This window comes from Zonotrichia leucophrys, chromosome Z (genome assembly GCF_028769735.1).
Source record: "Zonotrichia leucophrys gambelii isolate GWCS_2022_RI chromosome Z, RI_Zleu_2.0, whole genome shotgun sequence".
Lineage (NCBI taxonomy): Eukaryota > Metazoa > Chordata > Aves > Passeriformes > Passerellidae > Zonotrichia > Zonotrichia leucophrys.
In genome coordinates this window covers 74,997,421-75,024,519 of record NC_088200.1, presented here as the reverse complement: position 1 = coordinate 75,024,519, position 27,099 = coordinate 74,997,421, and the positions used below count along the sequence as shown (strand labels likewise).

The 27,099-nt window shown below is 41.5% G+C and overlaps 1 protein-coding gene across 1 annotated transcript in view; it reads left to right on the top strand.

Moving 5' to 3' along the window:
* The window catches only part of RASGRF2 (Ras protein specific guanine nucleotide releasing factor 2), a 118,044-nt gene extending 91,975 nt beyond the window's left edge, over positions 1–26,069 (top strand). Inside the window, exons 18-23 of the mRNA XM_064736809.1 lie at positions 7,130–7,236; positions 15,910–16,022; positions 22,253–22,313; positions 22,799–22,902; positions 24,710–24,794; positions 25,776–26,069. Coding sequence (XP_064592879.1) covers positions 7,130–7,236; positions 15,910–16,022; positions 22,253–22,313; positions 22,799–22,902; positions 24,710–24,794; positions 25,776–26,069 — 764 coding nt within the window. The remainder of the gene's footprint in view (positions 1–7,129; positions 7,237–15,909; positions 16,023–22,252; positions 22,314–22,798; positions 22,903–24,709; positions 24,795–25,775) is intronic.
* The last annotated feature ends 1,030 nt before the right edge of the window (positions 26,070–27,099 follow it).

Here is a 27,099-nt window from a genome sequence, read left to right as displayed (position 1 = left end):
AACAAAAATTTTTGCTTTGCAATTTTAGATAATTGGCTACACAGGTGATTCTTATTTGCGTTTTGCTTAGGCAATGGCTTGAAAATTAAAGTGTTGCTTCAAAACTGATCCCTGCTCTGGGAATTAGGAAATAGGAGAAAATAATGATTTTTTTTTTCCCTGCCAGTTTGGCAGAAATTTGGGATCTCTTGCTTTTACTTATGTATTCCTTATTTTGATTTAAGATCTTGCTCCTCAGCTTGCTCTGAGGAGCTGGCTGCTCAGGAAATAAGTATTTTCACTGGACATTTCCTGAGTTACAGAGCTGAGAAACATTTGTTTCCTGACCTATTGGAGCAGGTCCTGAGCAGCTGCAGTGGTGTGGGGAGAGAAGTTTGGGGAGGATTTTTTATGCCTTTTTTCTTTCATTTCATTCCCCCTGCACCCAAGTGTTTGTTGCATGCGTAGTTAATATTAGTTTAAGCTTCCAATATGACCCAGTCATATTGGACCATCCTAAATGGTCTGAAAGCTGCTTGTGAGACAGACATGTTGTTCAGAGATTTTTTTTTTGTGACTAGTGTGCATCCTGCCAGCTTTTGTTTTTCATGACAGTCAACTCTCTGTTCACAGATGGTCTGAAAAATGATACATTTGGCTCCTTGCAATTATCGCCTCCTTTCCATTTAACCTTTATCCCACTGACATTATAAAAATATGAATAATCTCACAAACTACTTCCTTCAACTTTAATGAATTAAAGGTAAAAATTCCAAGAGCCATTTTATGTGATTTCCTCTTTTTATCTATCCATTGTCACAACCACTATTTCAACTTTTTTTTCTTTGTGGTACCGAGCTCTTTAAGCATCTGAAAGCTTCCTTTGAATAGTTCTTGAAAAGACTGTGAACATTATGCAATAAATATCTGCTGTACTCCTCTTCATATTGATGATAGAGCAAGTTAAAAGTGTAGATGAAGTGTCATTAGGGAAATCAAGAGCAAGGGATCATTTGAGATGCAGAAAAACATCAATAGGTAAAAATTGCTTGTCTCCTCCCAGAAGGAGCACAGACAAATGTATAAATGTATAAGAAATATCAGCTGCAGTGTTGCCATTCTACTGTTCAAAGCAGATAATTCAAACATTATTGCAGTGAAAAAAAAAGAAGTCTAAGGTGTACTAAAGGTTTTATATAATTGTATAGGGTTATATACAATATAATTGTTAAGGGCTGCTCAGAAAGGCTCTTCTTTGTCAGTTGTTCCCTATAGATTTTATGTAAGTTGTAGGAAAAAAAAAAGTGCTATCACATTGCACATTTTCCATGGTATTCAGAAACCTGAGAGCACAATTGGCAGCAGCAGCCTTTGAAATTCAGGATCTGCTCCTTCCTACAGATACATCTATAAACAAAGGCACAAGATTTGGCTGGTTTTATCTAAGACTCCACCAGGAAAATTGGGCTTGTGAGTTTACCTATGGATGCACACAAAAACACTTCTTGTGTGCAAAAAAAAAGTGATTTTGAAGATGTATACAAGTGGCTTTGGTTATGACATTGCTGGTGCTGGAAGAAGAAAAGGACAGAATGTTCTTGTATTGCTGCTGAGTTTTAGCTTAACCAAATACAGTGCATTTTTGTATTTTACTTTAAGATGAGCTACTGATTTTTAATAATAAATTGTGTCATTCATAACAGTAAGCATGTTCTCAATGTTTAGCAATTTTTAAATATATTTTTCTCAAGAGTGAGGTTGATTTGCTCTCCTGAGAGAATATTTCTATTAAAAAAACCCAGAAATCTCAAGAGTGTTTGCTAATTATAGCTGTAGCAGCAATCCTGTTTTTAAGAACTTTTGAAGGACAAATCTTCAAATTTGAATATTTCTGTGAGCTTAAAGGAATATTTTCTTTCTTTCTTCATGTGGTAGTCATGCTTTAAGCACATAATCTCAAAGATTATAATAATTCTCAGAGCAACCATAGTGTTATAATGAGGAGATAAAATAGATTCTTGATCTTGAAGGTATTCTTTAGCCACTTACCTTTCTCTCCCAACCATTAAACTGAAATTATTTTGCTGGACTGATGTATTTTTAGACTTCTGGATTTAATCCAAGTTTACTGCATAATCTTGACACGACTGCTTTATCTCAATGCCGTGTTCTTTAAATTTCTCTGATTAGAAAAAAACCTTTCTAAATCAAGGGTAATTTAAAAATAGTTTACCAACCTTTCCCTTAAATATTTTGCAGAAATTAAACGCAGTCACTAGGTCTCTATCTGTGTTACACTCTTGTACATCAGCTGGTCCATGTGAATCCCTGGGATTTACCTTACTAAGACCATAATCCCTTGACTTGATTTGATAGTTAGATTGTATGTGTGGCAGAGGCTTTAGGCAGAAGAATCAAATACATACTTGGAATTATTTCTGACGTGGGTGGTTGCAACAGGGATTTTCAGTGGCATATTTCTTAGAACGAAATGATTTCATATGTTCCAAGGACCAGTGAAAGTGAAATTAAATGCCTGAAATGCGTTGGACTCTGGATTGCTCCTGGTTCCTAGCAGTCAGTTCTGGTGCTGATTTAGTTGGTAACCCTTTGTGGAACAAACTCAAAGCCTGGCATAGTGAATGATTAAATATTCCTCTCCTATGAACACAAGACTGCTGCTAAATGTTACAGTATGTGCTCTCAAGCCCCAAATTGCTTATATAAAACCCCACAGAATGGTTAAGGTTTGGAAAAAAGTCTAAGATCATTGAATAATAATAATAATAATAATAATAATAATAATAATAATAATAATAATAATAGGACTGTATTATTGAGCAAATATGTTGTATTTTACACATATAATGGGATCACATCACCTTCATCCTTCTTTTCACCTCAGCTCATATGGTTTCCTTTTCCAGCTCTGCCATTATTCAGCTGGATAATGTGTGACAGCCCAATTTCATAAATTAAAAAATGGAGGAGGGCAGGATCACTGGCAGTTTAGATTTCTTACCAATACTGAAATATTCACTTTCTGACATGTTTCTGTGCAAATGTGTGAAACCCATTTACTTGCTTGAGAATGCATGACCAATATACACTCATCCAAACTTTTTTAGGTATGTTGAGGTAAGAAAGATATAATCCCTTTTTGGGGGCTTCTTGTGCATTGGGAAGCCTTTTCTTTTGTGCTGCATATATTGGAGAGGCTTTTCCAGTTTTAATATGTGGATAAAAATTGCTGTGCCCCAAGCCTGGGGTTTTTGGTATTTGTTCTTTCTGCGGGTCAGAAAGCAGCACTGGTGTTTGCTGAGGTGTCAGGATCCAAGCCACGCTGAGTGGTGAAGCTGGCCTGCAACTCTGGGGTGCATCTGATGGATATTACCAGATGGAGATCAGATTATATTCTTTATTATTTCGATAATACCTCATGGATAATATCTGATGGATATTTTTATCTGATGGATATTATTGATTATTTGGCATGTGCCTGGTGGGCCCTGAATGTTCTCCTTCCATCAACATCCCTGGGACTCTGGGGTCTCCCTGAAGCCTGGAGTGTGATTTTCTCTAATTGCTGGGTGCTAACACACCTTCAGTGTGAGACTCCAGGGTGGTTCATTGAAACTGGAACATCAAATCAGCCTCTGAAATGAATTTTTTTTGCTGGGAAAGACACCAGAAGCTTCATGCCTCTGAGCAACTTGCACTAGTTCTTGTGAACAGATTCCTCTTTGTGTAGATAAACCCTTAAAAGTGGATATTATTATTATACCATCAAAATTTTGGACAAGTTAATTACTATGGTCAGGAATCATGTGCTGTTTTATTAATCTCAGGCTAATCTTAGAAAGGTTTGGTTTGGAAGGAACCCCAATGACATCTTGTTCCAGCCCCCTGCCATGGGCAGGGACACCTATTAGATACAGAAATGCTGTAACTGGAGTGAGAGATTTTGACATCCTAACTGAAATAGAAAAGAAAATGTGCATGTTTAATTTCTTTAAAGTACATGGTGCAGGGTTTACTGTGATAAAACCTTTCCTCTGGGGTGAGGTGTATTTTAAAGGTGCAATACTGTAATTTATCTCTTTATCCAGCACATACTTTTAAAAATCTTTGGTAATAATGGTAGCTATAAAAGTATTCACTTTTTGATAAGGTGTTTAATGTGGAGATTTATTATTCAGCACCTATATTTTTAATCTTTGGTAACAGAGGAAGCTATAAAAATACCAGGTTTTTATTGAAGTGCACTAAAGAAAACATGTGCAGGTGAGACTGCATTTTTTGCATAACACAAGCCAAAGACAAGTGCATGAACAGAGTGATTAAATAATATTGAAAAAAATAATTCAGTGAAACTAGCAATGCTGTCAGGTTAACTCTGTGTTTGACAGCCTGTGGTAAAAGTTCTGTATCACCATTATGTGAAGGTACTATTTGTGGCACCAGTGCATATTAATTTCAACAGATAATGGTGAAGAACATTTCTTGAAAGTAGCACTCACTGAGGCAGCTGCCCACTTAGATGATTAATAATTAGAAATACTGCTGGCATTTCTAATGTGGAAAGATTGCTTCCTTCAGGAGAGGAACAGATATTTACCATGGAGTGCTTCAGTTTGTTTCACCATTGGGTCTGGACGTGGGCAGGTCCACCCAGAATCCCAATTACATTATTTGTGATTGTTAGTGGGCACATCAAGATTTGTAGAGGTGTGGAGGGAGCTGGGGGGCTCTGGGGGTCTGGGGGGACCTGGCTCTGCACCAGTCCCTGACAGGAAGGGTCAGCTCAGTTCTTCTCTCCATTTATTGGTTCAGCACATCAACATGAAGTGCAGAGAATGTGGATCTGGGTGAACGTGTGGCTCATTCTTTGCAGCAAGCTAATTACTGCTTAAAAATTGATGAAATTCTGAGGGCCATAAGGGTTTGCTGAAGTGATCTCTGGAGGCTTTAATTTTTTTACTTCCCTCTTTTTATTTTTTTGTAGCTCACTGAAAACTGTCTCTGTAGGCTTCTCTCTCTTTATCTCCCAGCTTACTGAAGTTCTTTTCCTTAATGTTACCTTGGTAAAGACTTTGCTGCTTTAATATATAATTTTCATTGTGACTTTCATTGCTGCAATTAAGTGGCTAATTGAACAGTTTATAATGTCTGTTCCTAATTGCTTCTGCAATAGGTTAACTGTGAAAGGCATAGAAAATTAACATACAAAATGTTGCCTGTGTTACCTTTTGCTGGAAAAAACCTCAGAGATTTTCTTTTTTTTTTTTTTTTTCTTTATGGGCAAAAAAACCTGCTTAAAATGCTTCAATATTAAACCATCTTTGATATTGAATCTTATATGCCATCTACAGTGTAATATGCCGTAGTTTAAAAATGTCCATGAAATGTAAGTGTAGATAGAAAATACATTTGAGATTGAGGTCTAACCTGCAGTAAAATATGTGAGACTGCAGTTAAACATTTCCTGTCTTGCTTATCTTGCCAAAAATACAGAGCAGAGCAGCAGTTTGGGCTTTCTGGATTGTCTGTTGTAAGAATAGAGCAAAACTAATACAAGCCTCCAGAACACCCTCCAATGGGTTTATAACAGAAGAAATAGAAGTTTAATCTGCCTGTGCTATTTATAATACAACAAGGGCTTTCGAGCAGCTTTTATGCCAAAAAAATAGTAAAGTACAGGTCATATGGGAGGGTGTTCCCAGCTGTTCCTGGACTGTGCCCTGAGTGGAATGGAGAGCAGCACAGTGCAAGAGCAAATCTGACAAAAACTTAGAAAAATGCAAGCTTCTCAAGTCTATCTTCAGGGTTATCATCGTCAAAAAAGACATTCAGGGGTTTAGTGTAGCAATTTCATTATTAGTAAAATAGTAAGGTAATCATCATTTTAGCATATGGATTTTTTTTTAAATAAAGCTACAGTAGAATGAAAAGAGAAGAAGTAATATGAATGCAGTGAAAAAGTTCCTTGGTTGTTATTAAAACTATTTCTTTATAAGTAAATATTGCTGACCAAAAAAAAAAGAAAGGGGAAAAAAAAAAGAAATTGTCCGTAATTGTCCATAATACATGAGTAGGGAAACACTGCAGCTGGAAAATCTTCGTTTTCAGGCAGTTGGGTCTATAAATGTGTTTTCCATATATCTTTCCATTTTCTTGTCATCCCAGTGGTAAAAAACCCCAAATAACTTATTTGACGTGTTGATTACTCGAGCCTGTAAAATACTGCTCTTGAGAAGGAAGATTTCTCACGCTGACCTTTTTCTCCTCTGTGTTTAAACTGTTCTCCTCTCCTTGTTCTTTACTAGTTTTGAAATTTACCTGTTTCCCTTTCCTAAGTCATACTGACTTTTCAAATCTGTTTGATTACAGGCCTAGCTTTGGTCTGGTCCTTTTCCTTGCTGTAAATGTCTTCCATACTGAAAAAAAATAAAATCCTCCTTTGTTTTCAGAGGTTTTTCATTCACTTTATTTCTTGATACAGTTTATTTTATTTCTTCCATGCTGAAGGGAGGCCTTGAAATTTAATTGCACAGGCAATTATTCTTCACCTTTCTAAAGCTGAGTGCTCACCCTGGGAGGTGTCTGTGCTGTGCTGTATTGCACTGATGCTGCAGAATTTCTTTGCTCTAGATGTTTATAGTAATATAATAGGAGTCCTAGTAAATATCTGTATTGTGTAAGTGGCTGTGCCCCAATCCTAGTTGTTCTAAATGGGCTACAGCTGCAAAGTCCTTAATTGAGCAGCAGGTGTGGCTCCTGAAGGCATCTAGGATATAAGGGGGTGGGTTTTCTGGTCAGGGAGAGCCTGGAAGGAGCCCTGACTAAGAAGCAGCAACAAGCAGAGGAAGAAGTCTGTGCTGTGAGGAGCTGCCCATGAGAAATATCACCGAGAAGGTACAGGACTTTAGAAATATGATTGCAACAATATGGGACTCTAGAAATATGAAATACAACAAGATAACAACAGATGTTCACATTTCACCATCTGTCGGAGGTCTTTCCTTTTATTGCACAGAAATATCCTGTTAGCCTTCAGTTTACCCAGGTCACCTCTATTGTTTTTAAACTTAAATTTTACTCTTAGTTTTCCCCATCCCTTTGACTGCAGCGTGGGTTTGTTTGTGTGCAGGGTTCAACAACTCGGAGCGCACGTGCGACAAGGAGTTCATCATCCGCAGGGCCGCCACCAACCGCGTCCTCAACGTGCTGCGCCACTGGGTCTCCAAACACTCACAGGTACCCCCTCCAACTCACAGGGCTCAGCTGCTCACACTGCTCCTGCCACGGGCAGCCCTGCCCAGCTGCTCTGCCTGGGCTAAACAGCTCCTGTGTTCAGGCGCAACTTTATCAGTTTATTTATTCGCGCTGGATTGCTCACGGGAAATCGTGTCGGTGGTTTGTGATGGCAGAATGGTGTTGGTAGGGGAGGGAGGGCAAGAAACACGAGAGGTTTGTGTAATATCATAGATGAAATATCCTTTAGGTTGTCAGGTGGGGAATGTGCTGGGAAAGTTTGACATGGATGCAGAGGAGTATTGAAAATAGGGAAGGGAAGTTCAGGAAGAGGAAAGGGAAAAGGAAAGAAAGGAAGGATGAGGGATTTTTGTACACCCTGTGCAGATGGTGCTTCATGTCACTTACAGACTGCTTTGTCACTTCAGGCTGCTAATAAAGGATACTTAATCTCAAAAGCTAACTGCAGCAATGTCAAACTCTCTCATGTGAAATCAATTCCCTTTTTCCCATATAAAGGGTTTAATTTTCATAGAGGCTAAGTTTGCTAGAGAATTAACTCAGTAAGAGGTGTAAGTGGGAAGATTGGTTTGTTTGAAAAGCTGAACAGCCCAGAAGAGATTACTAAAATCTGTCTTGGTATCACAGGAGTGATTAATCATTTCAAGTTACTGGGAGCAGCCTATGGACACCGAGTTTTGACTCCCTGTTAAATTAAATTCAGAATCAAGCAAATACTGAGCTGTAACTGAAGTGGTAGCAGACTTTTATTACAGTTTTGTGCTACTCTAGGTGCTTATTGTGTTCCAGTTCATATTAAATGTCTTCTATGACTTGAGCTGATCCTCTATGCTAATTAAAATTTATGTGATTGTGGAAATGTGGAAACTTTTATCTATGTTAGGCAATGACTACAAGTAGTTTCACTGAATTTCTTTGCAGTTGTTTTTGCATCATGTTTACAATTGGTATTGTAAAAATACCAGTAAAAATATGAAGAGGACAAAAATAATGAGTAATAGTTCATTGTGCATTTTCAAAGTGGAAGCTGTTACCTGCACTCCCTGGTCTCTCACTGCCATTTATTTCTTCCATGGCAAAGGTGTCAGATTTTAATTCTTTAGTTCTTCTAGTCCATTGTTCTTCCAATATAGCAAATAACCCAAAATGCAAGGGCTTTGGCATGGAAAGTAAGAAATGCTACAGCAGCAGAGCATATAATAAGATTTTTGTGTTGTTTACTTGTGAGACTAGGGAGAGAGAAAGGACAGGCCCGAGCAAACCAGAAAAGACTGACATGGTGCTGCCAAAAACTATGGGACAGGATTACTTTAAGGAGGAGTAGTGAAGAATTACTGTCTGGCCAAACAATGTGAAATGTTGGCAGTAAAGATGTGGGGTCCTGGGAGAGCAGTAGCTCCAAGCTTATTTTACAGTAACGACACAAAATGCAGATCCTGAGCCACCAGTGTCTGGTGAGGGAATCCTGATTCGATTTCCAAAATAACAAAACAATGTAAGCATTGGAATTCTTAAAGAACAACAGACCTGCCAAAAACTTTTATACCTTTTAAGGTATTTGCATTGCTCTCTGGATACTCAGCAACCTTGGCTGAGATTTCCTTCATCTTCATGAGCAGCCAAAAGCAGGTTTGAGTCTCAAAAGAAAGGGCAGATTTTATTCTAAAAAAATTCCAAACAACAACAACACAACCCCCCCAAACAAAAACAAAAACCAAACAAACAAACAACCAAAAACCCAAAAAAACAAACAAAAAACAAAACAACCCCCCCCCCCAAACCCAAAACAAAAAACCAAAACAACGGAAAAAAAAAAATCCAGCTTACACAATAAGTAAAAAGAAATGAAAACAAGTGGATGTTTGCATGGACAGCATTTAATGTAGAATTGTCTGTGAGCAGAAAACAGAATCATTAAAATTAATGAATCGGCCTATTCAGTGAGGATGGGCTTTCATAAAATGGTTTTGTTATCTTCAAATCATTCTAAACAATTCTGTAAAAAGAATTAATTGCTCTTAAAACATGGGTTATACACTATAAAAGCCTCACTTATATTTCACGTAAATGTACACATGGTAGTGCCAGACCTGCAGCCCTTTGTGGAGGGCACAAGGAGCTAATGGATGTCCTGAGGAGCTGTCAAGGCAGAGATAAAATTTTGGGAACAAGCCATCCCCAGGTGAGGTGACACATACTTCCCTGTTTTTACCACCCTGAGCAAGAGCAGCTTGCTGTGCTGTGCTGCTCGTCATCCAAAACCAGCACAGTATGAAGGGTAGCTTTAGGTATTCCAGATTGTTTTGTTTACATTTCTGTTCTTTTTATTCCATAGCCCTCCTTTTTTATCTGTTTTTTTCTTTTTTTTTTTTTTTTTTCATTCAGACACCTGCATGCCAGCAAAAATCTTTCTTTTTGCCCTAAATAACAGCAGAAAGCTCGTGTTTACATTGTGGTTTTGAAATGTGACTGCGAGGAGCAGAGCAGGATTCTCCTGTTGCAAAACAATGAACACACAAGTGATGAGGCCGAGGATCACAGGGAGCAGAAGCCTTGCTGGGGACAGAAAGGGCTCACGAGGATAAAACTCCCACCAGCTCCTGCAGATGTGGGAAAATAGGAAGGCAAAAGAGGCCAGGGGCAGAAAGTCTCAGTATGAGTTTCACTTTCCAAGTGAGGTCTTCCAGCCTTGTTTTATTTAGCAATGCTTCCTTGCTTTTTATCTAAACGCTTGTGGTGCAAAGGGAAGCTCCTTCAGCTCCTGTGGCAAGCAGACTGGAGTGGGGCTTGTCCAAGGAGGGACCTTTCCCATCTGGCCCCTGCAGTGTCCCCAGCTCTGAGTGGCAGCTGAGGGCTTCTTCCCAGGGCTCTCTCTGCAGATCTCAGCTGCAGCAGCTCTCTCACAGCCTCCTGGCTGCCCAGCAGTGTCCGTGAGTCACTGCCTCGGTGAGCTGGCAGGTGTCTGCTGAGGAAGGCAGGAACCAGCCTTGGAATGGAAAATGCAAACCCCCTCCCTCTGAATTGTTGTAATTTTGAAATTAAGGGGCTCTCAGGCAAAGATACGGGAGCAGGAATAGCAGTTCTTTACCAGGAAAATTAAAAATACAAATGCAATAGTACAAAAAGGAAATAAAACAACTGAGAGAGTGATCACAGTCGCTGCCCCTGAGTGCCAGGGGGTGTCCCAGCCCCATCCCAGGGGGGCTCAGCCCTCCTGCAGTGCCAGCTGTGGCTCTGCTGCAGCATGGATCCTGCACAAGGGGGGAGTTTTCCTCTGCAGCTCCAGGGCTGCTGCAGATGGGCCTGGGCTCCCTCTGGCCATGCAGGGAGCAGAAAGCTGCTCCTCTGGCCGTGCAGGGGGCAGAGGCTGCTGGGGTGTCCCAAAGCTCAGATTGGATCCAGGGAGGAATGCTTGGCTCCTCCCCTGGGCGGGGCATCTCCCCACGGGATGCTGGGATTGGATCGGCCCTGCAGGGACACTCCCTGGCCATGGACAGAAGGTGATTAATGATGAATGGGCCATGGACAGCAGAGAGCTCCTGGAGGGAGGATTGGCTGTGGGAGAGATAAAGAACAACTGCCCCATGGACAGCAGAGAACTGCCCCAGCTCTGACAGGTGAAAATGGAACACACACATATCTCACAACCCAGGACAGTTACAGAGTGACCACAATGCCTGGGAAGAGGACCACGGCTCATATTTTGGGCATACAGGTCATGGTGTGTGCCTGGTTCCTGCCCAGCCCCAGTGCAGCCTGTGCTCTTGGCCATCCCCACGGAGCTGTGGTGAATTTCCAGCAGGAGCATTGCCACTGGGAGCTCCTGACAGCACCTGGGGAATGGGGACAACTCCTGGAGACAGAGCGCTGTCTCTGAAAACATGATTGCAGTCAGTAAAAAATAGTGTTAGCTCACATGAATTGGCCAATTCACTTTCTTTCCATTTCGTTGGAATAAAAAAATAGATAGAAAATTTATTATATGAGCCCCACTTACCTCATATTAAATGGCATAAAGTAATGGATAAGATATTTGTTGAGTTTATTCTAAGTGAATTGTAGAAATATTAACAAACTACATTTCAGCCACACTTAGCAAGATATACTATATTTTGACTACATTTCAAATGGACCCCAAGCTGCCTTGAAACAGCTTTTTTCTTGAAGTAAGCCAGACTTATTTCAAGCTCAGGGATGATTTTCCTGAAAGCAAGTTATAACTCCATTTATCTCTGCCTTCCACCTGTGCCAGTGTTTTGTTGCATGTGAATTTACACAGATTTTGCTCAACACAATTGTGTGTGGTAGGTGAAGTGTGTTTTTGTGCTTCAAAAATGAAATACTGTAGTGGAGGACTGCAGCAGTGAGTAACTTCACTGAGCTCTGATGGTGTTTGATCTCCTGTGCACAAGATTAGGACTCACTCATCTGCTGCAACTGGAGTAATTACCTGCTTTCTTTTTGGCATGAGGACAGTTACAGGAAAATTGTAAGGCAATCCCCATCTACTTAAAAATATTCCAATTTGCTTGCGAAAAGTCATCCAGTTGATCTCTCTCTGCTCCTGCCTCTTTCTTCCCTCCCTCCTGTTCTTTTGTAGTTCTTCTCATTGCCCTACACAAATATAAATCATGTTTACTGTTTTAGCTCCATTTTACCTGTCTGGATTATTCAGTTCCCCACATTGTTTAGGTGCAGAATGTTTCCTCTCACTGAAGAACACTTAAAGAAAAGGGAGAGGAAAAGCTTCTGGGGTTTTACTGAGCTCATGTCAGATCTTGAAAATATATTCTCTGTGTAAACCACCTACAGTAAATCTACTGGTTTTAGTTTAAAATGCATCTTAGCATGTTTTTTTTCCCCCCCTTGCTTTCTTCTGCCTCTCCTGGCCTCTCTTTTCTTCTGGCCAATGATTTGAAATCTGAGTAATACCCACAAATCTTTAGGCTACTGTAGACTCTAAAATGTATTACAGGTATGTGACCCTCTGATAGAGAACCAAACCTCTGTCAGATTGAAATCTGCTGCTGGGAAATTGAAGGATTCCTGTCTGACCAACTGTATTCCTTCTCTGATACATAAATTAGAACAAGTCAAAAAAGTGGTGTAAAATTATGTAGGGAGCTGTGATACACATGTACCTAAGGCCATAAATAGCTACCTGCTGTGGATCTAACTGTTCTATAGCATAAACAGATAAATATTCATGTGTGACACCCATAATACAGCAGATATTCTGCATGTATTTAGAGTTATTTAGTTATTTTTAAATTATACTTAAAATTGGTTGCTAAGTATTTTGGTGTTTGTATCATTCTTATGATACAAAACTTTCAACCTTTCTCCACAAAAGTTAAGTGCATGTATGTGTTTAAATGCAATACTTTCCCTGTTATTTTTTTAATATATATGCCTCATCACACTGGAATCTCAGTTTCATTTAAATAATGGCCTTCACTAGAGGAAGAGATTAGTTCTTAATTTTTCTTTTGATTCCCACCTTTATTCATAGGGTTTTTTCCCCCCTCATCACACTATTAGAAACAAATTACATTACTTTAAAAAAGAAAACCATAAATTTGAGTTTCCCCAGCAATTCCAGCACAACTATCTTATGGACATTACTCAGTAAAACAAGTTTTAATGATAATGACCAAATTATTAATTCTTGTAAGAATTAGCAGGTAACCATGCAAAAACTGGAAATGCTTTGGTTTGGCTGAATCTGGTAATTATAGGCGAGGTTCTCCGATCCTATTTGCAAATGAAAAAACTTTTTAAATTCTAGACTTTTTTGGTCATAGGCGTGTTTTCAATAAAAAAAAAGTCATCCTGAGAGAAGATGTCTTGTAATGAAAAGAATTAACCAGTTGTGGTCTGAAAGCTGTGCTTGGAGATGGAATGCTGGCCAGGATGACGTGATCTGCCCGAGGGTTTTACCCAGCAGGGCTGAGTGAGGATGGGGTTTGTGTCACCTCCTGGGTGATATTTGGGATTCTGCCCTTTGGGGATATTTCTGTAGCACAGGCTGCAGAGATACCATCCTCCTTCACACAGTGTCTGCCACTGAGGTACATGAAAAACTCATTAGTTACACTGCTTGCTTAGGCTTGTGCAGACTCAAGGTTTCTCCTTTCACTAAGTTTTGATAGTTTTATATTTCAGATTATTTTCTTTTTGAAACCACTGGAGTGCACACTACTGTCATGTAGTTTAGTTACATTCCTTGTGTTTTGTCTAATTAGTCTCATTTCTGTGCCCCAAATATGAGAAAAGGCTCTCATGCCTTTCCTTGCAAACAGCTAAAACAGCTCCTAAGGGAGGCATTTCAGAGCATGGCTATACAAAATGTGCTCTAGAAAACAGAGTGCAGTGCCCTGCAATAATTCTCTCTTGGCTTTGAGCTGAGTGTTTGATACCCCAGCTTCCTGTTCTCCAACACCCTCAAATATGGGTAAATACCTCCAGAAAAAATAAGACACAGATATTAATCAGTTCCAGAGTATTAATTAGCTGAGGCCCAGGTGAGGAGACTCTGGAGGAGTGAGGAGGAGGTGCTGTAATAGGAGGGAAATGCCCAGAGCAGGTGATGTCTGAGTGCTGTTAGGAAAATTAACCCACAAACAGCAGAGGTTGATGTCCAAAAAGGAGACAGAGCAATCCTTTGGCTTTATTCCAATAAAGGCAGAGGCCCTGGGGTCTCTCACATTTTTGGAGGACTCAGCCTCCTTTTTATCCCAGTTTCCCAGCCACATTTCCCTTCTCTCTTTCCCCATTTCTGAGGCACTTGAGAGGTTCAGTCTTTCCAGAACACCTGATCCCAAAGATTTCCCTCTAATGTATAACCCTCCCTATTCATTTTTAATTCTTATGGAATTTAGGGGCTTTTCTTCCCTGTTGTTTCTTTCACCTTTCAATGTCCAATTTCATTTATCATCAAACCTAAAGCTTGTTTGTATAGGCAAATCTCTTTTTGCATTCATCAATCAGTGGAATCCTTCCCATGGTTTCTTTTCTCTCCCAGTGCTGGTTTTATCCACCAGCAGACCCACATCTTGTCTGTAAAGGCAAATCTGCTGTTCTTCTCTGCTCTGACATTGGAGCAATAACCTTTCTCAGAAATGCTGTGAGCGTGGCTGTGGCACGTCCTGTGATGAGCACTCATTCCTCTTCTGCTCTGAACTGTTGCCTCCCATGTCCAAATGAGGCTCCACCTCAGGTTTTAGCTTTGATATTTTTCAGATTCTGTGCTGCTTTAGTGTGTGGGTCTGGGCTCCATATTATGGGATGGTAAGCTCTGTGCACAGAGCAGGGAGACAAAACAATTCCTGCTCCAGTTTGGGAACAACTGATCCAAATCTCAGCCCAGGAGCACAAACACCGTGGGCTGGAGAGAGAAAAACAAGCAGGGTGGGACGGCCTGGGCTAAAGCTGGGATGGGACAATGAACTGCAAGGTGCAGATGGAGCAGAGCTGATCCCAGGGACAGACCCCGTGCCTGCTTGTGCATTTTGGGGCCATTTTGGTTCATTTTGGGTGCAGCCCTGGCTGGGCTCTGGTGCTGCCCAAGGTGCATCCATGGAGGAGATCCTTTGAATAAATCCCTGCTCTGTTCTGGCTCCTCTGTTCCAGGGCAGCCTGAACAAGGCATCACACCTGTCTTGGTGGCTGTGGGAGTGCTCTGGTGCCCACCTGAGCTGTGCTCACCTGGGCTGGCTCTGCTGCTCCCTGAGGCCCACGTCTCCAGAGCCCCTCACCACAGGAGGGGCTGTGGGGATTTTTTTTGGGAGTAAAACACCATGCTCTGGTGCCGAGGTGCCAAATCTTGCCCATTTTCAGTAACTTTGTGCCTCCTGTTGCCATGGAAACGAGAGGGAGCTCTGCACGCACATGGCCCTGCTTGCAAGCAGCTGTGGGTTATCAGGGAGCATCTGTGGTGCACCAGGCAGCTGTGGGTTATCAGGGAGCATCTGTGGTGCACCAGGCAGCTCAGTTGGGGTTTGCTTTCCTTTCAAAATGCTATAGAACAGCTGAATACAAGAGTTTTGGGAGTCTACCCCAAGAGTTGCCTGTAACTTCCCATCTCAGAGCCTGTACGTCCTGTGTCTGCAGATTGTCTAATAGTGTCTGATTTCTCCAAATTCAGATAAGTGACCTTATCAGATGGGATAAGAGATCAGATAAGATCTGATCAGGTTGAGGTCAGGTTGCTGCGTGTCCCTGAATTTCAGGCCTGTATCAGGTATCAGCCTGCCCCAGAGATCATTAAAATGCCAAGGTTCTTCAGTGCAGGGACAGATCATTTAGTGAATTTCTGAATTATCACCTGCTTCTGGCCGAGACCCACAACATCCTCAAGCAGGTGATAATTCAGAAAAGGAAGGTTCCCTGATCATCCTGTCTCCACACAGAAGGCAAAGCTCAAAAAGGAGAAAAATTGCAGCCTTTGGGAGATGCTACTTTTGTGGCCAGTTTACTTATGTGCCACAGCTTTCTCAAAATATTTTCAAATGTAATAGTAAAACAAAAATAAAAACAAACAAAAAATTCAAACCTAATCGAAAAAGAAAGGGCAAACCCATTACAATATAATTTTTCCGTTGTTTGTTCAATGCTGTTAAGACTAAAGGTAGTAAAACTTTTTTTCATTTTCAGGATTTTGAGCTGAACAACGAGCTGAAAATGAATGTGTTAAATTTGCTGGAGGAAGTTTTGAGAGACCCTGACCTTCTGCCACAAGAAAGGAAAGCCACTGCAAACATACTGAGGTAAATGCATTTCTAATTATTTCACATATTAACTGTAGCACAGAGGGAGGCATACTGTGTATCATAGAATTCACAGGGCTGGGTTTCCCTCCAGAGTATTTAATTTTGAAGGATTGCTAAGTGTTTTATGAGCCATAAAGCAGAACCTGCTTTAAGTTTCATTCATAAAAATACCTGCATTGGAGAGCTTTGCTGCAGGACAGCTGGCAGCCTTGAGCTCAGCCCTCAAGTATGAGTGAAAACAGCTCTGTCTGCAAAGTGTGAATATTTTACAGCCACTGGTTTCAAGTCCATTGTTCTGCAATCCTGTGGAGCAGTAAACATGTAAAGATTAAGCAAATTAGGTTGCTTAATAATAATAAATACATTATTTATTTATGATTAAATAAATAAATTAGTTGAAACATCTGTAGACTAAGGAGTGATTAAAATAAAACATCATGAAAAACACAGATAAATCTACAGTATGCTTTATTAACATTTATCTAAGTATTCTGCAGGTAAACCAATAAGTGTGCAATGAATAGAGTATGACTGAGTTTTCTAAGACCACTTGACAGGTTTCCAACAGATATCTGAAAAAAAAGGTCTGAAAAAAATCACTTGTGAGGACAAATACCAAACAGAAGATAAAAAACACAGATAAGTTCTTATTAAAGCCACGTTTCTTCTTACATAAACAAAAATAATCCTCCTTTTAATAATACTGTGTGTGCTGCTATTCCAAGTAAAAACATTGTTTTAAGTTTCTTTGGAAGAGACAGCAAGTCAAAAGAGCCAGAAGGATGAGGATGATGTGGGCTTTGATAATGTGTGTGACAGCACAGGTTCTACTCACAGTGGGTAAAATTACCCTAAAACTTTCAGCTTCTTAAGGAAATGCTTTAAAACAAGCCCGGTCTGCTCCTGAGAGTAATGGATTTATAGGCCTTCACCATACAACAATTTCTTCTACCCAGTTTCAAATGAGCCAACTTCCACTAGAAGGTGCATCAAAAAATGAACCTTTGTATATTTATCTGTAAAGAATGAATTGTCTCTATTTGCAGCCTTTTACTGCTGTTCTGGGAAATGGTTGTTATTGTTTGTCCTCTCTCCCCTCCTAGAACTGATTACTGTGTACCTGAGCACGGAGTCTGATCCACCAGTGAATACAGTTCATCAGATACTTCCATTTTTACAAATTTTTCAAAAATTCAGATTGAATCTTTGATCATTCTCTAAATTATGGTTTTTTTTTTTTCAAAGCAAAAAAAAAAAAAAAAAAAAAAAAAAAAAAGGAAAAAGAGTTTTTTGTTTTAGCCTTGGCTAAAAACTCCTTTATTGCTTTTCAAGGCTGGCAGTGCTGCTGAACAGACATAGATGCTGGACAGCCTGATGTGAACTATTTCAATCCTGCTTCTATGTGAATTAAATTTCAATACAATTTCTCACCCTTTCACTGGAAGGGGGAGGTGTTCAGATCACCCATGGGAAATGTCTAATAATTAAGAGTGATTTCCAGAGTTTAACAAAACACTGTAATTGCTGCTGGAGACACAGGCTCTCAGCAAGGCTATACAGCTAATTGAGTAATCAGTTATAGGATATAAAGAATAATTTTACAGGCCATAAGGATATAATAATCCTTATAGGATATAAGGAATAATCAGCAGCTGTTTGTGTGTAACTTTATCTGTGATACTGACACAGGAGTGCACGTTCCTTTGCTCTTCCACAGTCCTTAATTTTTATTGCACATTCTTCAAATAGAAATATTGAAAAGCTTTAAAAATAAGCTTTATTCGAGGTGGGAGCAGGGACCTGCTGTCCCTGTTGAGACTGAGCACTCTGTCCTGGGGCATCCAAGGGTCCCTCTGCTCCTCAGCCTGCTGGTGCACTCAGAGGCAGGGCCAGCTGCTCTTTGGCAATTGAACTTTGCAATAATCAGGATATGAAATGGGGGAATAGCTTCTGTCAGGGGGCTCAGCCTTGCTGGCAGGTTGCAAACATCCTTGTACAATTCTGGAGCTGGTTTCTGAAGGCTCAGAAATGAACAGAGTCAGGAGAGATGGCACTGACCTGCCTGTGTCCTCTCTGAGAGCACAACTGCAGGAGTCCAGGAGGTTCGTGGGTTTCCAGGGCCAGAGGAGCACAGCTCTTTGTACATTTCCTCTGAAAGCAGAGGTGCTGCCGTGGTGCAGAGGAGGCTGTGATGATGTGGGCTTTGCTCTGGTGCCCTGGCTGGGTCAGTAGGTCAGCCAGGACTGAACCTGCTCTGCCCTACACTGGAGAGCTCTGGCTGTTGGCTGTCTGCAGGGATCTCTGTAGGTTTGCTGCAGATCCAGCTCCTGCCCACCCAGAGCTGCTCAGCTTTGGGCCAAGGCTCCCCTGAGCCGCCCTGGAGGGGCTCCACGTCCTGCAGGGTCCATCCCACGGCATCTCTCCCTTCTTCTGCAGCACACTGGGGATCCTCTGTCGGGTTACAGTCACTGTTCTGAGCATGGAGAGAGGGCCTGCAGTGGAAAAAATATTTCCTGAATTCCTTCAGGAAGGGTTTGCATTGCCAAGGAGCCCTGTGGTGGGAGCCTGTGGTTACCTGAAGCACCAAACCACAAAACTAAGGTCAGGAAATGCAGCACTCCTGCCACAGTCTCTCCCTGTCACAGAGGAGATGCTCTATTGTATTTGTGCTGCTCCCAGATGAAGGCAGGAATGATGAGTCTGACTTCATATTCTCAGAAGGCTAATTTATTATTTCATGATACTATAATATATTAAAGAATGCTATACTATACTAAAGAATACAGAAAGGATGCAGACAGAATGCTAAAAAGATAATAATGAAAACTCCTGACTCTCTCCAGAGTCCCAACACAGCTTGGCCCTGATTGGCCAAAGAGTGAAAACAACTCACAGCAGAATCCAATGGAGCAGTCACCTGTGGGTAAACAATCTCCAAACACATTCCAAAGGGGCAAAACACAGGAGAAGCAAATGAGATAAGAATTGTTTTCCTTTTCTCTGAGGCATCTCAGCTTCCCAAGAGAAAAATCCTGGGCAAAGGAATTTTTCAAAAAATGTGAATGCCACAATCTTCTCCACCCAAATTCTCTGAATTCAGGCATCCTGGCTATTTCTGCATGCACAGTGACAGAACCCAGGCAGGGACTTGTGAATCTCTTTGGTCTGTTGCCTTGCAGAATATGCAGAGCTGGTCCCAGGGTTTGTGTTTCCCTCCTGGCTCCTGTTCAGGCTCTGCCTTGGAGAAAAGCTGCTCAGCCTATGCCCTGCTCCTTGGAGAGATGTCATCCTTCTCCACTGAGACCTGTCATCTAATTCTGCGTAGAGGGGAAATACAAATTACCTGGAACTGAAGGACTTTTATTTACTATTGTTACAAACATTTAGAAACCAATTTGTTTGAAGCTTTCTGACAGCATGCTTTTCATGAGCAAGCACAGATCTGTCGTAACTGGTAGATTTGGTGAAACTTTCATTCAAAAGGTTTCTCTGGAATGGGTTGAAAATGGGAAGAAGGAGTAATCCAGTTGATGTGTCCTTCATAAAAATAGTCACTCACCCCCTTGCTAAGTGAGTGCTGTAAAATTGTATTGTTCTGCAGAGGTGCTTGCTGCAGGCATTTTGTTTAAAACATGTATTCTATCAGAATTCTGGGTTGCCTGTCAGCTGTCACTGTTGGCCCTGGCTTCCCCACATCTCAGTTTTTGTAATCTACTCTTGAGTCTGAAAGGTTGACAAATGCACAATGGGCTTAGGACAAGCATTTCTTGTAAAAAATTCCATTTCAAACATTCATGAAAAAACGTTCACACTTTCTGAGGCTTAACACTTGCATTTTCTATGTCACCCTGAAGGATATTGGGCAAAAATACATCTTTTTTACAAACTGCCGCAGCCTTTGCATGCATGCACATCTTTGGAAAATCCATCCCCTTGTTAGCAGAGATCAGAGGAGCAGGAAAGGTTGGTTTGTGTTCCAAAGATCCATCAGGTCAGCTCTGGGAAAGGCTGTGTTTGGAATATGAATGACAAGGAAAATGTTGATGGGAGATGCTGAGCTGCTTCATGCCTTGAGTCATCAAACAAAGCAGCTGGTATTTCTTGCTTGATGGGATTTCTGCTGTGTGGACTGACAGGGTTTCTCTTCAGGGTAAAAATGCTTTTTTAAATTCAGTATCTGTTCTGAAAGCTACACAAACCTCCCAATGTACGTTTTGCTTGAGACTTTATCAGCCTGATTTACTAACCCTGGAAATCTAGATAAAATTTAACTGATAATCAAGCAGGAAGGTGTAAGTTCAGACTGAACAGCAGTGAACAACATTAATAGATAATCCTATCTGGAGAAAAACAGGTTGCTTCCAGAAACAGCTCCTCCTCCTTCTTCTTCTTCAGACTAAACATAAATGAAATTGAGGGATATGCAGATGTCAAAATGTGATGGATGAACAATTTTTCTGCCTTGTATGATCTCACCAAACAACGCATTTCAGGCTCTCTAACTTGCCCTAGCTTTTAAATATTTTTAATATGCTTTATGTACCACAAAGAAAAGATGAGACTCATGCTTAATACTTTAAAGTAGAAAATTATTTTAATATTTGCCCTGGTCAGGCATGAAGAATAGTGAGAGAGAGAGTCTTAACTGGTGATTCTAAGAATTAGAAAGGTGTTTTTTTTATATTTTCCTCCTTCATTTCCGAAGATACTGCAGGAGTGACCCTGTTGAGTCGTCCCTGAGGGTGACGCTGCTCAGGAGAGCCCCTCTGTGCCTTTGCTGTCTCCTGTGGCTCCTTCCACAAGGATCTGCTTCTTGCCAGCTCCCAGGGGCTCTGTGCAGCGAGTGTCCCCAGCCCTCTGTGGAACTGGGGATCCCAAGGCTGAAAGCAGCACAGACTGAAGTGGAAGCTGCTGTTGATGCTGTCAAAAAATTACCATTATCCAGTCTTCAGATCTGTTGTCCTCTGCAGATTTGACTGTAGAATAATTATGGATAAAAGGAGAGTTGGTCTTGGGTTTTTTCATGAGACCACTGTGCTAGGAAAAAAGCATCTGTTTAGAATGACAGATTGAACATCTACACAAGACATGAGATGTGATGGTGCAGAGTACCAGGAGGCAAAGATTAAAGTTAACCGTTTTCAGTCTTTTCAGAATTCATACTTTATTTCTCATTAACCAAATACAACAATTTCAGTATCAAAGGCCAGAACCTGATCCAACATCAACATAACATAACACGAAGTTCTATTTAAGCATCTCAGATTTTACAAGACTGATGAGGGTTCCTGGGGCAGAGGCACGGGGCCTGCGGCCTGCGGCCTGCGTGGTGTTCATTGCCAGAGGCTGTTGTCACAGGATGAGCAGGCCTTCCTGCAGGCCCCCAGGCATGGCGAGCAGCACAAAATAAGCTGCTCTGCAGGACAGATTGGCAGGCTATTTACAGCAGCCGAGGCTGCACTCCTTATTATCCGGGCAAGAAGCTTAGGGCTCTCCTGGAGAGGTAAACACGCCTTGCCCTGCAGGCACAAGGTGTTTCCAGCCCTTATGGGGAAAAGGAAAAAGGAAAAAGTGTGCTTTCTGACAGCCTTTTACGTTCCTCTCCTGTTTCTTCTCCCTGAATCTTCTCACTCCTATATTAGATAAATCCAGTGTTGTCAAGGTTTCTTGCTGTCTGTTATTTCCACATGAAGGAGTAAGATCCTGTGTATATTCATATTATGTGCCATCCATATTATGTGCCAATATGCTACATCAGGGTAGATGCTTGATCAATACTTGCTTTTGCCTAGGTAATTTTTGACCCATTACTCTGAAATAATCACGGGTTTCCTGTAGCAGAATTGGAAACATTCATTAACACGTTTATTACTGAAAGGAAATCGTGTCCTTGCTACAAGTACAAGCTGCAGTTTGCAGTCCATTTCCACACACAAAGCTCCGTGTGGGACACTGAACAGGACAATTTCCAGGATTCATTAGCTGAGAGATCTTAAATCTCCATGGAAATACTTCATCTTACATGTCTCTGATGCTGTAATAGTTTACACATTTTTCCTTAAAGCAAGACATGACTTTTTAGGCTACAGATTTTTTTTTCCTTTACCTCCTCAATTGCAGGCTTAGGATTTATTTTAAATAAACCATTTTGCTGATCTGTGATAAGGTTTTCTCATAACCATGGACAATTATATTTATATAGGATGTTCTGCCACTCTATTTTTCAGGACTCTTTCTCAGGATGATCAAGATGATAACCATTTAAAAATAGAGGATATCATTCAGATGGTAAGTTCATCTTGAGAGTTAAACATAAATACTCCTAGAGAAATGTTGTGTGTTTGAGTCAATAAAATTTAACACAACTGCAACTTGTAAAGTACTTCTGGATAGATATACTGTTTTTTATACCAGGAATGTCAATTTCAGTTTAGAGATTGTAAGATTTTGGAGCACCTGTCAAAAATGAACATGTCAGAACTTTAGTATTTGGATAAAATCTCAAGATTTTAAAAAAGGGGAAGAAATTAATATACGTGAAAATACAAGAGGAGAATATGCAGAGTTTATTAACTCATGTTCATACTCCTGAGCTGGTGCGTGCCTGTTTTATGAATTTCCAGGCCGGTGGAAATTTGTGTTGTCTGCGATTGTTGCTAATCCTCATTTCTCCTGATCCCGAGGTTAATTACAGCCCCACTGCGGGCTCCCGGGCAGCTGCTCGTGCCCTGTGGCCCACGGAGAGCCCCCTCAGAGCTGTGCTTGCTTTGCAGGCAGACTGCCCCAAGCCCGAGTGCTTCGAGACGCTGTCGGCCATGGAGCTGGCGGAGCAGATCACCCTGCTGGACCACGTCGTGTTCCGCAGCATCCCCTACGAGTGAGCTCCCTGCACGTGGGGCTGGGGGTTTGGATACCTCCCTGCCCTTTGCCCAGGCCTCTGGCAGCAGGCAGCAGCCTTGTGGAGGTGCCCAGCACCCCAACAGCCACTCTTGTTCACAAGTTCTTTCATCATGGCTAATTTGGTCTGTTAGAGAATGAATTATTTATTTAATAGACTGTCTTGGTTTGAAAAGCCAGGTGTCTGCTGAGGAAGGCAGGAGCCTCCTATGAAATGGAAAATGTAAACCCCCTCCCTCTAAATTATTAGGGTTTTGAAATGAAGGGGCTCTCAGGCAAAGATACGGGAGCAGGAATAACAGTTCTGTACTAGGAACATTAACAATACAAATGCAACAGCACAAAACAACCCACAGCCAGAGTGCTCACAGTCGCTGCCCCTGAGTGCCAGGGGGTGTCCCAGCCCCATCCCAGGGGGCTCAGCCCTCCTGCAGTGCCAGCTGTGGCTCTGCTGCAGCACGGATCCTGCACAAGGGGGGAGTTTTCCTCTGCAGCTCCAGGGCTGCTGCAGATGGGCCTGGGCTCCCTCTGGCCATGCAGGGAGCAGAAAGCTGCTCCTCTGGCAGTGCAGGGGGCAGAGGCTGCTGGGGTGTCCCAAAGCTCAGATTGGATCCAGGGAGGAATGCTTGGCTCCTCCCCTGGGCGGAGCATCTCCCCACAGGATGCTGGGATTGGATCGGCCCTGCAGGGACACTCCCTGGCCATGGACAGGAGGTGATTAATGATGAATGGGCCATGGACAGAAGGTGATTAATGATGAATGGGCCACGGACAGAAGGTGATTAATGATGAATGGGCCATGGACAGCAGAGAGCTCCTGGAGGGAGGATTGGCTGTGGGAGAGATAAAGAACAACTGCCCCATGGACAGCAGAGAACTGCCCCAGCTCTGACAGATGGGAATATAATAAACACCCAGCTAAACCTGAGACATAGATATAAAATTAACAGACATAGGACTTAAAACAAACTAATACTACACAGGAATAAGGACAAAAATAAAACTACTCATAGATATATACAGCATGAGGAAAGTACCTGTTAATGTTACAGCTAGTGAAGAAATAATAGAACTTAGGATTCAATGGCTCTTACCATCCAGCTGTTAGTGAGGCACACATGGAGATCCTTTCCCTCAATCCCCAGCGAAGCATCCATGGAATCTGTGCCCAAACTCCAGAGAAAAGTCTCAAACACTTGCAGGTGTAGGAGGCTTGTACCTCTGTGGTAACTCGTGTGTCTTTTGCAGTTTGTAAAACAGTCAGGAATATTTCTTTTATCTCTTCCCACATCTGCTCTCCAGACTGAGATGTTGATTGTTAGCTGGGCCTGAGCCCTTTTGGTGCTGGAGATGATTCCTTTTGGGCCTGGGTTATCCCTTCATAGCTGCCCCTGCTGTCTGTGGTAGAGAGGGGAGGACACTCCTGGCACAGAGTGTCCCTTGTGGGGCCAGTGGCCACCAGGCTGGCATGGCCACCACCCCCAGCTCAACCCTGACAAAAGGGTTTGCACACATACTGGGATAGCCTGGTGTAAATAGGGTCACAGTGCTGGAAATTGGGATGAGGTGACAGGGGAGAGGGGATTAAGAGAAAAATAAATCTTTACACTGTTTACCATTTCAGTCAACAATAAAAATGGTATAGTGAGGTGCTGGAATTAGTGTAAAGCTGTGTTATTAGCTTCCAGCAAATTGAGGTATCCTTGAAATCTGCTTAGGCTATTACAGACACATTCTCTACTGTGTTTATGAAGATTTTGATTGCTTTTTCTCCCATCAATGTCTAGAGAGTTCCTTGGGCAGGGCTGGATGAAAATGGATAAAAATGAGAGAACGCCCTATATTATGAAAACTAGTCAACATTTCAATGATGTAAGTAGTCTCAAATACAGACTTGCTTTCTAGGGACCCCATCTACTGTCTCTGACCTCTAGAACAGAAATGTGTTGTGTTGCAATGTGATGTGATGTTTTATCTGTTAGTGACTGGATGCTGTAGCCTCTTTGTAATTAACAATTTAAATCAAAGCAGATGAAGATTCTCCTTTTCAATAATTGGTACTCAGCATTTTAGTGGCAATTTAAGAGAGTAGAACATTTTAAACTGTAGCACGGTGCTTTTTAGCCTACTGAAGAAACTTCATTTTCTCCAGAGAAATATAACACCAATCCTGTTTAATGCCTTTGTATCACTTCACATGTCTTTTTCCTTTATCGTTTTCCTTGAACTTTACTGGGAGACTTCCCAATCAGCTTTGGTGCTGATGGCTTGGAGACCTTCCCATTGCATCCCCAACCTTTCTTTCCTGTCCCCATCCCTTCCAATTGTCCCAAGCTCTGTTTCCAATGCCCTTTCCCTGGGTTTATGAATCACAGAACTCACAGAATCACCGGGTTGGAAGAGACCTTCAAGATCATGGAGTCCAACCCAGCCCCAAGCCCTCAACTGAACCCTGGCATCAGTGCCACATCCAGGCTTTGTGATGGGGACTCCACCACCTCCCCAGGCAGCCATTCCAGAATGTTATCACTCTTTCTGTAAAACACTTTTTCCTTATATCCAACCTGTATTTCCCTTGGTGCAGCTCGCGGCTGTGTGCTCTGGTTCTGTCAGTTCCTGGGGAAAGAGCCCAGCCCCAGCTGAGCACAGCCACCTCTCAGGGGGTTGTAGAGAGTGATAAAGTCACCCCTGAGCGTCCTTTTCTCCAGGATAAACACCCGTTTGTGTTCCAAGAGCCATCATTTCTGTCATGCTTACCTGGGCGTTCTCCTGCCTTGGCCGTTAATTCCTGACACGTTAGAAGGGATGGTGCTCCATCTCGCTGAGCCCCTGCCTCTCTCTCTCCATGGCCAGATGAGCAACCTGGTGGCCTCTCAGATCATGAGCTACGCGGACGTGCCCTCGCGGGCCAGCGCCATCGAGAAGTGGGTGGCGGTGGCCGACATCTGCCGCTGCCTGCACAACTACAACGGCGTGCTGGAGATCACCTCGGCCCTCAACAGGAGTGCCATCTACAGGCTCAAGAAAACCTGGGCAAAGGTGTCCAAACAGGTGAGAGGCACTCGGCCACGGCAGGTTCTTGTATTTGCTGCAATGCCCATCGCTGGAAGGAGGGATGAATCTGACTCCGTGTTCTCAGAAGGCTAATTTATTATTGTATGATACTATTTTATATTAAAGAATACTGTATACTAAACTATACTAAAGAATACAGAAAGGATACTTACAGAAGGCTAAAAACAAAATAAAGGAAACTTGTGACTCCTTCCAGAGTCGTGACACAGCCTCACCATAATTGGCCAATAAGTCAAAATAATTCGCATGAAACCAATCAAAAACCACCTGTTGGTAAACAATCTCCAACCACATTCTAAAGCAGCAAAACACAGGAGAAGCAAATCAGATAATTATTGTTTTCATTTCTGTCTGAGGCTTCGCGGCTTCCCAGGAGAAAAATCCTGGGCAGAGAGATTTTTCAGAAAATATGACAGTGACTGTGGGGAGTTCTGATTCCATCACCTGCTGTGCCCAGGGGCTGAGACAGGGCTCCTCCTGTGAATATTTCTGCTTTTGCACCACCTGGGATGTAGGAAATGGAAAGACAGAAACTTCCATAGATACTGAAGTGTTTGAGTTGCAGCCTTGGAAGAAGCTTGGATTGATGAAAAAATAAAAGTACACAGACATTAAGCAGAAAAATGATAAACTTGTTTTTCTATAGTTGTAAGTAAGAATATGCCTTCAGTCAGTGAGAAACTTCGTTGGGTAAGATGGTGAAGGGTTTTATAGTATAGTAATGTAATTATATAGAGTAAACGAAGAGATTAGATATTATAATAGAAGCACATATGTGTACGTGTAATTATATATATAATTTTATTATTATATATATAAAATTATATGCAATTACTATATAATAATAATATATTACACACTATATTTATTATTATTTATTATACATAATAATATATAAAATAATATATTATTATATATTCATATATTATTTGCTATAGCATCTTATATATTATATATTATAATATATAATATAATAATGTATAATATCAAGAAATAATATGTTCATAGTATATATTTATTATAATACATAATTATTATAAGTATATATATATAATTATATATCATTTTAATAGAATTGTATCCTATTGGATAAAAGCATTCA